This window comes from Sciurus vulgaris (genome assembly GCF_902686455.1).
Source record: "Sciurus vulgaris genome assembly, chromosome: 1".
NCBI classification, from domain to species: Eukaryota; Metazoa; Chordata; class Mammalia; order Rodentia; family Sciuridae; genus Sciurus; species Sciurus vulgaris.
In genome coordinates this window covers 160,574,141-160,589,252 of record NC_136461.1, presented here as the reverse complement: position 1 = coordinate 160,589,252, position 15,112 = coordinate 160,574,141, and the positions used below count along the sequence as shown (strand labels likewise).

Below are 15,112 nucleotides of genomic sequence, written 5' to 3'. Positions count from 1 at the left end.
CATGTTCTTTCTACATGCAAGGAGATAATCATGGATATTTATGCATTAAAAATATCAGAAAAATTGCAAATAGGCCATTCTTTAACTTAGCAGAGAATTGCCTGTAGCAGAACTATTTTAATGGGTGTTGTGTCAGCATTCCTTTAAACAGTTTAAATGAAAAGGTCTATAAGTTACATTTGCTTAGTGTTAAATTATGGGGAATAGGCTATAAGTAAAAGTAATCTTTTTTTAAAAAAACTTTTTCTTTAGGAAGTTATGGGGAAGTTAACCCCTTCAGTTGTGTGAATTTTAAAAATATTATCGTTGTTAAAGATTCACTTAAAATAACATCGTAAAATACTTTATTGTAGATGTTTTCTTTGAGTAATCATAGTGATATGCATAGATAAAATTTGTAGAGTATCTATATTATCTAGTTCCAGGCCCATAAAATATAGTATCTTTCAGAAAACTTTTATATCTTCCTTTATGGACCAAAGAAACTGAGGAATCTATCAGCTTGACCATCAAGGTCAAACTCTTGGTAATGGCAATTGTGTTAGGAGCCATGTCTGCCTAACACTCTTTCCACTGAACACACTCATAGAAAACATGTAGAATTTTAAACTATCAAAGTGAATGGGGCCTTTTCTGACATAAAATCTTGTCAATATTCATTGGGGAACTCCGAATTAGAACTTGCCCTTAATTAATCAAATTAACGAATAGTCATCTTTGAATTTTAGAAGCATACTTTTTTTTTTCTATTTTCTCTTATTAGTAGCTACAACTGTATGTCAGTGATTTGATTGTACTGGAAAGATTGGATCAAGAGCTATAATCTTGAAATTTTTACCCAGACCCAGCAAAAACACACTTTCAAAGTAAACCTGGTAGGCCTGTCAGTGCCTGCTCTGTGTCTGTTTCAGGTGAACATGATGCATTAGCATGGAGGTTAGAGAATCCATTTCCCCTCTTTTTTACACTTCCCCTGTTAAGCGAGAGAACCCATTCCTGGATGGCTTTCTGTGTGGACCAACCAAGCTAGGTAAGTTAAATGGAAGAAAGCCTTTGCCTGTGCAAAGGGAGGCATTGACACTGGAAGTAGTAAGATTCTGAAAGAGAATGTGTATTATCCTTGACATTATAAAAGGAGACAGAAAACAAATAAAATGATCAATACCTAATTGGTAAACATCTCTCAGCAAACTGCACAAGTCAATGAAGTGGAGATGTCCAGGATTCTTTTTCTCCATATTGAATTTTACTCTTTAGAATTAGCTAAAATTAGCTTCCATGACTTTCACTTCTATTGTCAAGGTTCTAGGTGACATTTCAGGTCCCCTAATTCAGGCTCCCCTTTCCCATGATGGGCCAGAGCCATTATGAAGGACGATAACAGAACTCATGTAAATGGAGTAGAAAATGAATCCCCAGAGATATTTTGTTGAAAGATCACCTTGCTTTGTCAGTGCTCTGAAAGTTTTTTGATCATGAAAGCTCTCATATTATAACACACGTTCATGGCTACCACCACCAATCATGAGACTTTTAAAATGGTGATGCTGTTAGCTATAGGTTATCCTTTGGCAAACTTCTGGAGTCTTGAATTTACTTGCATGGTAAATCCAATTCTTGATTCCCAGGGTCATCTCTTTAGGGTGGGAAGATTGCTATAAAAGGCATGTGTATGATAGCTACTAAATCATACTTGGGAATGGTATTTAATAATCACAGAGAAATCAGTGAGATGACACTTTCTATATTACCTGTCTTACTGAACTCTTTCCTGTAACTGTGAGTGATAACTGTAGGTGAATGAAAGCCTCTTTGTTAAACTCTCATAAACAGTCTTTGCTCTTTGGTATCTTTGTTGGTTTTACTCAAAACAGAGGGAAACGGTCCATTTTATAGGCAGAAGCAGAAGCATCATACAATTTTTCTCTTTTAGCGATTATTTAGCATTAATGGGAACTCAGCATGCTGAAAAACTTACTTCCTGGGAGAGAATCATTATTTTGGAGCACCCTAGATGTACATTGCACATTGAAGCAGCAATTTATTAAAAGTTACATTATTTTCTCCAGAGAATGGATTAGCCATTCACCATTAGGACTAGGTCCAATATTTATGAAATGTTCACAAATGATTAATTATGTTTCATTTACAGATAGACTCTAATGGGAGACATTTTTATTGCAAGTACTATTTTAATGAATTGTCTGTCTTTATGGATTCATGTACCAGACTGAAATAATTTATTTTTACCTCCTTCCCTCCACTTTATACCTGAACTCACCACTGCTTATCACGTCTTTTTATTTCTTCTATCTGAATATGTGATCGTTTTCCTAGTTGCCTAAGCTAGAAACCTTGGATGTCTGTGACTCACACTCCCTCACAGCCCATTTTCAATCAGTCACCATATTCAAATGATTCTTTCTTGCCTGCAGAATAAAAGTCAAATTTCTTTTATCTGCTGTATAGGGATATTCACAGCCTGGGCCACTAATGTTCCCTTTACACATTCTCTACCAAGTTAGCCCTTCCTGCTCCCCTCGTGAGATGCACTTCTCTCTCTGTCTGCTTCTGCCCTGCACTTTGCTCAGTAAGTTCATCTTTCCCTTTGCCTGCAGAGACAATGCCTGTTTTTTCAAATATCCTCTTCTTCCCGTAACTTTCCCAGACTTTTCACTTTCCCTAGGCAAAATCAGCAACTCATTAATTTTCTTATGGAAGTGGATGTGTACTTCTCTTGGATTGTCCTTATTTATTTAGGCTTCTTACTCATGCATAAGACCATTCAGATTCGTTAAGCCTTGCTGTGTTTCTTTTTTGCATCTCCTCTGTATACCATGTAAATTAAGCACTTACAGACATTTGTTTGGCCAAATTGAAAATCCTATTAAAAGAAGAAACAAACCAACCCCATTGTGTCTCAGTGGATAGCCCAAGTGAATACCATTTTGTGGCTAATGATGGAGATAAAAGTAAATGTAGGTGAAGAACGTCTTGCAGCAGATCAGTTATAGGCCCCAACAGAATATATTTATAGAGACATAGCAGTTTAGGCATGGAGGTGAATTACAGATTACTTTTGTACCAATGACTTGCTCTTTATTTTTTAAATTGCTGCAATATAAGTATACATAGTACTGGGGTTCATTGTGATATATTCATGTATGCACATAACATAAATTGCTCATGTTATTCCCCTTTCCCTTCCCTTCTCAGTTCCTTCACTCTACTAGTCTTCCATTTATTTATTTATTTATTTACTTTAATTGGTACATTGTTTTTATACATAAAATGGGTTTCATTGTGATACATTCTCATATGAACTTAGCATAGTTTAGTCTACTTCTCGTGTAAAAAGGGTCTACAGAATGGAATATAATCCCTGCCACCTATTCTTTTAACAAGAGATCAATATCCAAATCTAAAAAGAACAACAAAAAATTCACACCAAAATCAAAACAAAACAAAAACAAAAGCAAAAAAACCCCCAAAAAACAAATAAAAAAAACAACTTAACCAATAACTGGGCAAATGAGTCAAACAGATATTTATCAAAAGAAGAAATCAAATGGTCAAAAAATATATGAAAAAAATGTTAAACATCCTTAGCAATCAGGGAAATGCAAATCAAAACCACACTGGGATTTCATCTCATCCCATTTGGAATGGCAGTCATCAATAATGGAAGTAATAATAAATGCTGGCGATAATTTGGGGAGAAACTAACACTTCATTGTCAGTGAGGCTGCAAATTAGTAACATCAACAATGGAATTCAATATGGATACTCTTTAAAAAAAGATTAGAGATGGTACCACCATATGATCCACCTATGTCACTCTTCTGCATTTGTCACAAGAACTGAAATCAGTATACTAGTGATACCTGCATTTCAATATTTGTAGCAGCACAATTCGCAATAACCAAGTTACAGAACCAGCCTTGGCATCTGTCAACAGATGAATGGATATAAAAAGTGTGGTATATATATTCAAGGCAGTTCCATTCAGTCATTATAAAGAATTAAATTATGTCATTTGTTGGCAAATTGATGAACCTGGAGAACTGCAGAATAAAACTGACCAAATAACTTACTTTCATTTCATTATGCTCTCTCCTCACCCTGCACTTTGACATTTTCTGTGCCAGTTGGCTAGAAAAGCAGCTACCAGAGTCCATAGACCACAATAGATGCATTGAATATGTTTTATATGAATGATTGAATGAATTAATGAATGAACAAATGGAACTATTCCAGCTCCTTCATTTAAGATAAATAGACTCAAAGATACAAAGAATAGGAAGGCAGAGGCTACCTCTATTACAATTTGCTGCCATATAATATATTGAGCTAAATTATTTCATCTGTTATGCAATCTTATACTCTCAAGATAATTTTGCAATTATTGTTAGGTAAACAACCTAAAGTTTAAAATCTGTGCCTTATGTTTGCATAAGTAGTTGTCAATCCTCTTATTGTTATGAAGTATATAGTGAGTAATGTTTCCTCTGCCACCTGCTGGCTTAGTATTCATAGACAGAAATATGACTGATTATTGGTGACTAGGAAAGCTCTGTTTTGTATAAATATTGCTTAGGTGGTAGCAGGGGAGTTAATGCAAAGAGCTGTGGTCTAGCAGCAAGATCACCAGAATTGAAGGCTGAAGAATAGAGTTCAGTTACCAATCTTGATATTTTACTTAAGCAAATCCTATATTGTCTTGGTAACATGGGTTTCTCATTTATAAAGCAAGGCATGTAGTTCCAGCTCTGTGAGTTCTACAATGAACAGATGAATAATGACTCTGAAAACATAGTTTTCCATATAAAAGTAAAGTACTATTATTATTAAGCTTATGTAAGAATGAGAAAATGTGTATAAAAGGACTTTCTCAGCTGCACATTTGTTCCCTTTTATTCCCTTTGTTACTGTTTTTCAATTTCAATGTACTCCAGCTTTAATTCTGTAAACAGATGAAAATAGGATAAATAAGCATTTCCCCACTAATGTGATTTGTATACAGTATAGCATATTTAAATGAAATTGTTTCTAATTCTTTTGAATTTATAATTGAACACAACTTAATAATAGAGAATCAACAGTTAAAAACACATTTGCTGCTTGTCATGAACTTCCATTCTCATAGGGAAATCAAAACAATGCCAGAACAGGGAAAATATGAAAATTACCATCATGGCACAGACACTGGTAACTTTGATGAGAGAGAGAAAAGAAAAAAAGAAAAGTATGCATTGCCAGCTTGTTTTGTTAATATATGAATATGTGACTTTTCAAATGTTCTGTATTAGCTGTAGCTCGATGCATACATTTAAAAATGAATCTGATTAAAAACTAGTCTGCATTGCTCAGTTTTGTGAACATCGTCCTTTATCTCAAACAAGGTACAGAAAATGTCCTTTGCCTTGTTGATGACTTCATCTCTGCTCTTTAATGTCAGTATTAGCCTGTGGCTAATTATCGTTTGTTATTTCCTGTTGCTTTCCACTTTTTATATAAAATATCTTATTAAGATTAAATAGAATTAAACAGCCAAAATAACAAGGGAAATGAAGCTATATTTTTCAATATAGCTTTGAAAATCTTTGATGGTCACGTATTAGAGAGCCCTAGGGGATTAGGTGTGAACAGAACCTTAGAAGTGATCTAGTTCTGACCCTTATTTCATTGTTTGGGAAATGAAGCTGTGTTTGGCTGAAAAGGAGATATGTTAGTTTTCCGAGAACAAGGACAGGAAAATAGCTCAAGGCCTCCTTGGGTGCATTCTCCCCATACTATACTGTAACAGAATGTAATCTAACATATAACTTAATTCTCCTTGATCCAAATGATATCAGTAAAATAGGAAGCCTTGCTCAACACTTCTGTTAGCTCTTTGGCTGTGGATGTGAACAATGATACGTATCTGGGAGAAGACCTAATAAATTGGATGATAGGAAATCTCAATAGCCTGGAACAATTGGCTACATCTAACAAAAGGGAATTTTGCAGAGACAGATGCGGAGTCAGCACTTAACAATACAAAAACCAGTGGCAAAGTACATGAAGTGGGACAACGGAACATGATCATTTTTCAAAAGTGACTGTTTTTCAGAAGCTGAAAATTATACGAGTTTACTCTTTCCTTGCTCAGATCAACAGAATGTTAGTTAACTTAGTAGAAGGACAAACAGAGCAACAAAGCTACTAGATCTGGTCTACTCTACCCAACCTGGAATTCTGAATATAGGTGTGGACACTATAAACTGAGGCAGGTCAAAGGACAAAAATAGAATGTTAAATTGACTCAACTTTAGGTAACTTTAGAAAAGGTTAAAGGAATTGGATATATCACTCTGAAGAAGGGAAGAAATAGGTATGACAGGAACATGTACATTTCAGTGAAAGAGGCTGAGTGAATGAGTGGAAAGAACTTGGGGTATGTTGTCTGAAGGCATGAGTTTGATACCATCACTAACCAGGGTGTGACCTTGAGGAAAATTACTAAGAAACTGAATCGCAGGTTCATTTTTTTAAATTTTATTTTTACAGTTTGCATTTTGATTCACTGTACACAAATGGGGTACACCATTTCGTTTCTATGGTTATACATGATGTAGATTCACACCATTCGTGTAATCATACATGTACATAGGGTAATGATGTCTGTCTCATTTCACCATTTTCATACCTCCTTCCTCTCATTTCCCTCTATGTAATCTAAAGTACCTCCATTTTTCTCTCACCCCACCCCCCACCCCATTATATATCATCATCCACTTACCAGGGAAAACATTCAACCTTTGGGTCTTGATCTACATCATAAGATTGTTTTGAAAATTAAATTAAATTAAACAACATAGGTAAAACCTCTATAGTATATTGCATGTAGTGATTATTCAACATTGTCCTTTATACCTGTCAGGCAGAATCAGAGAATTTTATTAGATGTTATTGAAAAAATGTGTTGATTGTATGAGCAGACATGAGAATGTTAGGCATCCAAGATTCCTGGGAATGTTGTATGATATATCTGTGTAATGCCCAATAACATTCTCTTGTACTTTATGCCAGTGAAGAACATTATTTAAAAAGAGTTGATTCCTCACGTGCCATATTGTCTTAAAAACTTGCAAGGCATTTTACCATGACATATCACATAAGAGTAATTGTTTACATACCTGTAAAGAGCAGAAAGGGGCCTCTTGTTTCCAGGTTTTGGTCTGTATGGTTTAGGTTCTCCTGCCATGTTGATATCTGAAAACAGAATAAAAAAGCATTGATTTAAAAAAAAAAAAAAACTAAACCATTGGAGAAAAGAAAATCACAGTTTTTCTTTTTTCCATTTGCTTGTGAAAATGTCATATGCCATTCATTCATTCAACATGTATTTAGTGAGCACCTTCTTTATGCCAGGTATGGTTGGAACATGTCATAATAAAATAGAATATATTCCTGTCCTTGTGGAACTTATGTTCTACTGGGGGTAGGTAGACAAGTAAGAAACAAACACAATAAGAAAAATATATAACATATTAGAAAATTATCAGCATTGTGGAAAAAATTACTGAGCAAGGTAAAGGGGATCAGGATGTGGGACCTGGGAAGATATTCAAAGGACTTTAAAACTGCATCATAAAGTACTGTTTCCCAAGTTGGGTTAAGAAAACATGGGTTTGCATTATGATACTATTTTTTATAACTTAAGTATTTCATGCATTTTATTTTCAGTAATTAATAACATAATTAAAAAGGGGAAAGAGAATAAAATGACAAATTATGTGTTGGTAAATCATCCAGTCAGAAGCAGTAGGTTTTAGTGAACAAGCACATCCACAAAGTACATTCACCAAGAGAGAATGAGATATCCTTCTGATTTCACTTTTTCCCAAGAATTTCTCAGTATACATAAAAGTTTGTATGAAACAAAGTCTTATTCATAAGAGGAGTTATTAAGTTCCCATGATGCATTTTCCACTTACATAGATAAAGAAGTTATAAGCATGTAATCATAATACAAGACCATGTTTACTTAGGGAGCCACAAACATCCTTAGCGACTTGACTGTGAAGCTATAGAATTATGGGGTGGTCAGAAGGAGAAGAGAGCACATCCTTTGCCTTCATTAACTGAGAATGTGATTGGGTCTCTGAGAAGATGCCTAAGTACATGACAGCATATATATCTAATTGATCAACCTTGAATTAAAGAATGTCTAAAATTTTTAAAGAATCTGGGATGTTGGATGGAGGTCTGGGAAATGCAATAAACAACTAGATTAAATAAAGTTTAAATTTCCAAAGAATGATTAAAAAGGGAAATCTAAAGGATAAATACTTTAAGAAAAGCTTTGAACAAAGTTAAGGATATTATTTGAACAGAAAAGAAAGGGAAGACTTCTATTGCTAGTACAGTGGACTAAATACACCTAGCCATCCACCACTGAAAACACTATGGATGAAATATAAGTATATCCCTTAAAGTAATACAACATAAAGCTAGCAAGAAAGTAAGGAGTTGGAAGAGCATACTACATCTATGTAAAAACAAAAAATTAAACATAAGTGGACACGGTACCTGACATGTCCCTTAAAGACATTTGTTGAAGCCAGAACCTGGGTTTTAGTTTTCCTACCCTTTTGGGTCAGAGGGGACAGAAGATGGTGTGGAGATGAGGGAATTGTTGTTAAGGATTTTATCACTAAAAAGAGAAGACGATTCCTCATTTAATACAAGATATTTACAAGACATCTATAGTAAATGTTGTAACCAATAATGAGACATTGAACAAGTTTTCTTTAAGATCAGGGACTTTGAAATGGCATCAGCTAGAACCATCTCTATTGAAGATTTTCCTTGATAACCTAGTCAGCATATTAAGACAGGAATGCAATATTAGATATGGCAAGGAAGATATGAAACTCACAGTAACTGTTCATCAGTATAATCCCTCCCCCAAATCCAAAGATTGTTATAATTAATAAGAAAGTTTAGTTTGTTGATTGGATGTCAAGCCAAGATACAAAATTCAATTGCATATCCCTATACAGCAATACATGTTTTTTGACACATAGTTTAAAGCATATCATTTATATACATGTAAATATATATATCATATATATAAATAAATAAATATAAATATTATGCATATATAATATATACATATTATATATATATAATATTATGTATATATGCTATATCTATAAATGCCCAGGAGTAAATCTATCAGAAAAATTGAAAGAACTGAATGGAGAAAATTTAAAACTGTGCTGAAAGACTTTACAGTAAATTTATACAAATACAGAGAAATTGGAAGACATGATGTAATAATATGTCAGTCTTCCCCATGTTGATTTATGTATTCCATGCTACTCCAATAAAATTCCCCAATACTTTTTATGTATGTGCACAGTTTGACAAGTTAATACTAGAATTTATATGATACAGTAGAGACCAAACATAGCCATGATACATTTAGAAAAAGGAACAGAGTTGGTAAAGTTGCCTTATAAAGATTATTTCTTTAGCTGTGGTGATTAAGACTGTAGTATTAGTATAAGAGAACAGGGACCAATGGAACAGAATAGGGAACTTCCAAACTGACAACCCCATATGGCATATCTGTATATGTGTCCATTGGCAGATATAGATATCTGAATTATCACAGAGCTGGACTAGCAGATCTTTGAGGAAAAGACAGAGTTTTTAAATAAATGATGCCATGATGATTGCTTGCACACAGGACAAATATAAAATTGAATCTCTAACATACCCTAGACAAAAAAAAAAAATCAATTACTAATGCCTAAATATGAAAGGCAAAAGTATTAAAATTTTAGGAGGCAATAAAAAAGAAAAACTTTATGAGCTCAGAGTATGGTAGGATAATCTTAAATTAGACATAAAAATCACTTGCCTTAACATATAAAATAGGTAAATTCTGTATTGAAATTAAGAATTTCTGTTCATCAAAAGTTGTTTAACTACAGTGAAAAGAACAGCAAACTGGACAAAATGTCCTTGATAAAAGATTTGGTTTTTGAATATATTAAGAACACACTTATATCACAGGAAAGAGTCAAAACACCAAAGAGAAAATTAATAAAATCTACCAAATGCACTTTCAGAAGAGGAAGCATAATGGCAAAGAAACACATGAAATTATGCTCAGTTTCATTAGTAATAGGAAATGAAAGTTAAAACACTGGGAAATATAACTGGAACCCATTAGATTTACAACTCCAAGTGCCAAGCACTAGAATATATCTCTATATATCTATATCTATCTAGGTACATATATACATATATATATATATACACACAGATACATATATACATATATATACATGTATATATATATATATATATATAGAGAGAGAGAGAGAGAGAGAGAGAAAGAAACAGAAAGCACCAATGTAACATATCAGAAAACTTAGAAAACCCCCTAACTGACACACACACACACACACACACACACACACACACACACACACACCCCAAACCTGTATATGCATACAATTGACGTGTATAGACAGGTGAATTATAAACATAAAGAATTAGGGCCAGGGATAACACCACTGATACATTGATGAACAGCAGGAACATAATTCTGAACAAAAATAATGTCATAGAAAAACATGGACAGTATAGATCCTTTTATGTGAATGAAATTGCAAAATTAAACTGTAGGAAAAAAATATATGTGATAAAACTAAAGAAAAGAAAGCAGAGATGAACAATGAATTCAGTAGAGGATTGCCTCAGAAGAGGAAGAAGAGAGTGTGGGACTTGGGAAGACATCCAAGTGCATTCCTAAGTTGGGTACAGGAAACATGTGTTTACATTATAAAATTATTCTTTATTACTTAAGTGTTTTATAATTTTTTTTAGTGATGAATAACTAAGAACTAGAAAAGAAAATGAGAATAAAAATGGTAAATTATGTTGGTAAATCTGGGCAGAAGCAGTAGGTTTTGGTGAACAAGTGTATCTGACAGAGATTGTGAACCCATATCTGGTGGGAAAGCAGAACAGGTTGGTGGATTATTGAATATGAGAAGATCATTAGAAACTCCAATTAGAATTTCAAATTTGATTTGAGTGGAATATAATTTAAGTTCTGAATAAAGGACAGATCTGAGAATTAATTATTAAGACTGACTCTTGCATATTTTAGAATAAGGCACAACCAAAATTGAGACTGAATCTTTCAGATGTGACATAGGTGGAACAAAAAAGTAGGTGAAACAAATATAGATTCTATTAAAAAAAAAAGCTTTGTAATAATATTTTAAGGGATCTGTCTATGAAAATATCATATCACCTGTATATTTGTAGCTTAGATCCCATGACTTAAAAAGTGAAAAATGTAAAATGATTCTCATAAGTAAATAAAAAGCTTGAGAAACTCTGTCAATAAAAATATTGTAGCATGCTCTCTCTTTTTATGATGTGCTGTCAGTTGTTCTGAAGATATGCTTAGGAGTTTGACACCACATTCATATACCAGGAAGCCTTTCATGACAGACTGGTAAACTCAGAATTTCCAGACACTAGCCTGCCTTCAAAGGGATTAAAAATGCATAAGCAAACTCTTTGTCCCTTGTGAACATGGAATAGTGTTCAAATGCAGAATTTTTCTTTGAATGCATGGAAATTTATACTTAACTATGCACATTTATATATTTTTCACTGCTATATTGACTGTTATCCAAAGCATGGTTTCAGTGGATAGGGAGGAGAGACTAAAGGTAGGTTGTCAATCAGGGAGATGGGGACATAGGGCCGTGAATTTAGTTCATTTGGAGGATCTGAAAAAATGAGATTTTCCTTTGTAATGAACTTTTTAAATACAAGATTTAATTGTGTCTTCAGAACAAGTCAGCTTAGTTGGAAGTCAAGGCTGAGTTTCTTACGCAGCAAGAGCTATTGGCCTTCAAGGGACCTTACAAACAGGGCAGATGATACCTCAGTAGGAACTCTGTGGCTATTGGCACAAGACGTCCTGAACCTTTGAGTCCTGATTACCCTGGCAACGTGCAAGTCACTCACAAGGCAGGACCAGGGAGTAAAACATAGAGATACAGTGGGGTGGGGAGGAGGGTTATTTCTAGATTTGGATTTGTAGATTCATAGATTGGATTTATAGATTCATACCCAATACTAATATTGAGACTTCTTTATATTATCTTCAGGAAGGGATGTAAGCTTAACCATTCTCAATAAGTGATTTTTAACTAGAAATTCTAAGTTTCTAGTCATGGAGTAGAAGTACCCAGAGCAGCACCTATAGGACTGAGGGTATAGCTCGGAAATATAGCATTTGCATAGTATACACAAGGCCCTGGATTTGATCCCCAGCAAAATAAATAAATAAATAAATAGTACTTGTTGATTAGGTTGGTGAACCTTACTAGCCTTCAATGGATAAATGGTCCATAAATGTGTATGTTTAAGTATTTGCCTTGGTAAAGTCAGATAAGCACCATTTTGAAGAAGTCTGTTGATGAGGCTTCTCTGTGTTAGGGTGCACTACCCAACTCACCCGAGCAGACCTCCCTGACCCTTTCCAGCTATAGGGACCAAGAGGAAGAGGATTTAAGCTCTGCTTGTGGCTAGCAGAGAGGAGTGGAGACGCTCCTAAAGGGAGGAGGGGCATTTGCATGTTGTCATAGAACATTATGACCCTTTATGAACACCTACTAAGAGTCACAAAGAACAGTCCGAATCTATTTTGATTTTGGTTTTGATTGTAAAGTTGATTTCAATATTTCAAATTAGCATGAAAATATAAGGAAAAGTTAAAATAATATGCTTCAAAATTATGCCTCAGACTAAAACAATTGAGAAATATCCTGTTGAACTACTTCCATATTTTTTCACAGTAAGTTAATTTAAAATATATTGACTCACTAAAAAATTAGCTAACATTTAGTCTTTTCTTCTTTATGTTAAAACTAAGCAACACTATTATACCATGACAGAAATAACTATAAAGTTACAAAACTGAAAAAAGTCAATGAGCTGAACCTATTCAGACTTGAAGAAAATGAAAGGAGGAATATAGAGACACATTGTTCCAAAGTGTCATTCCGAGAAATGAAAACCAGCACATGTCAATATATTGATTTGAACAGCCCTTGGTAGTGAACTACTGAAGACCACACAGCAATAGTGTTCTTTCATTTGGGAAGATATTTCTGATTCTATACCCGAATATATGTGACTTTCCCCCTTTACACCTTCTATTTTACATCATTTCCATTGAACTGATTACAGAGTATTTGTGACCTTTGACTTTGAATTTTGAGAGTCCTCATAATTTTACAAAACTTCTTATGCTCTTTAGCACCCTGCAGTGTTGTTTATCCAGTAACTGGTCAATGATTCTGTTGTCACTTGCATTTATGCAGGCCAGAGGCAGATCCTTGCATGGATGTTTTTCAGGTCTAAGCAAACACATTTTGTCAACACAGCTCCTGAAGTGGTGCTTCTTTGAACAGTGTTTTGGAGGATGTTAATAGGAATGTCATCAAACAAATTCATCCAGGTAAAATAGTTTGGTAAAAATGCTCTATCTTTTTCTTGAATATTTGCACTGTAAATTAACAGATAAAACCTTGATACTGAGTCACATTTACTCAAGTGTTCTTGTGTATATATGTGAATATAGGCTATTTTTGCAAAGCACACCTGTTAACATTTAGCACATCAGAGCTCCACCAGAATGTTGGTTTATGAGATACGCTAAAATATTTAGAAAAATATTTTACATTTATTTCCTTGCCAAGGATTCAATTTGGAACATCCTCATTTTAAAGGTTAATGTAATCTTTTAAATTACATATTATTTATACTGCTGCAATAAACTGGCACTCACTACTTAATTCTATACCACTGGTGATCCCCGCTGTCCGCTGTCATTTTCTATCTACATTAAACCTTGATGTGGAAGTAATGTGTAACATATAGTATGATAGAGCATCAATTATCAATGCTATCTTCTAAATGTGGAAAGAAATTGAAAGCAATATTTTTCTAAAGGAATTAGTTAAAAGGAAAATCTTTATTCTTAGAGGGTTTTTTCCTCTTCTCTCCCTGGTTTAAATAGAAGTCTAAATAATTCAGCCATGGCATATAGACTGTCAGGAAAAGTCATTCAGAGTCTTTTATTGTTCACATTTAGAAGATTTAAGGATTCATTACTGTTCCATTGAATAAAAATTCAGGAGATAAAGAAAACAGTCTGTTATGTTTGACAAGTGAATGGATATAACCATATATTACCCAAGGATAAGTACCATACCATTAAAAATTGTTTTTGCAGTTATTATTAGTTTAGATCCTCAGAACAACCTTGTGAAATGAGCAGAGCAAGAATCATTATTCTCACTTCATGCACACAGGTATTTGAGCTACTGAGAAATTAAATGGCTTTCATATTAAGATCATTAGCTCAGTTCACTACACTGTCCCATGTGCCAACATCAAACTAACAGGGGAGGGGTTACTTGCCCCTGCAGAAAGAGATGTCTATCAGGATCAACAGCAGACTTGAACTGGAGCTGCACTAGACTCAGTTTAAACTTTTTATCTTGCATCTCATTGCTCTTGTCCAGATTTTTATGTCACTCATATTGTTTTGGCTGTGGAAAGCAGCTTGTAAAACAACACACTGAATTATCAGGAGCTTTGGCATCCTGGGGCAGGATGCATGGTTAAACGAGTGCTGTAGGAAGATTTTTTTCTGGCACCAACAGGAGATGCACTTTCGACTTCCAGTTTAGCTGCCTGAGATTTTCTGGTCAGGTAGCTTCATAACCCAGTGTTTTGCTGGAGTGACAAAGCAGTGCTTTTAATCTGAGGAAAAATTGCACCAAACTTGAAAATGCCAAGTGCAACCCACCTCGTGTTTTAAAATATGAACATCTGAATAATTTTGAGTCCAAAGCTGAGAGTAAAACTATTTCATAGTGCAAAAGTAAATGGCTTTCTAATCTTGTTGTTTTTCCCTTCCCAGAATCAAAGCTAGTTTTAACACTTGAAATATGTCCTTAATAGTATGTTAAAATATTCACTGTTATGAGAATGAAACTGTAGTCTAATTTTACTGGGC

The 15,112-nt window shown here is 34.2% G+C and overlaps 1 protein-coding gene across 8 annotated transcripts in view; it reads right to left on the bottom strand.

Moving 5' to 3' along the window:
- RALYL (RALY RNA binding protein like) overlaps positions 1–15,112 on the bottom strand; it is a 654,354-nt gene that overhangs the window by 129,439 nt on the left and 509,803 nt on the right. For all 8 annotated transcript variants that reach the window (XM_079143835.1, XM_079143832.1, XM_079143833.1 and 5 more), the window contains one exon: positions 7,179–7,254. In XM_079143835.1, the coding sequence (XP_078999961.1) occupies positions 7,179–7,254 (76 nt within the window). The remainder of the gene's footprint in view (positions 1–7,178; positions 7,255–15,112) is intronic.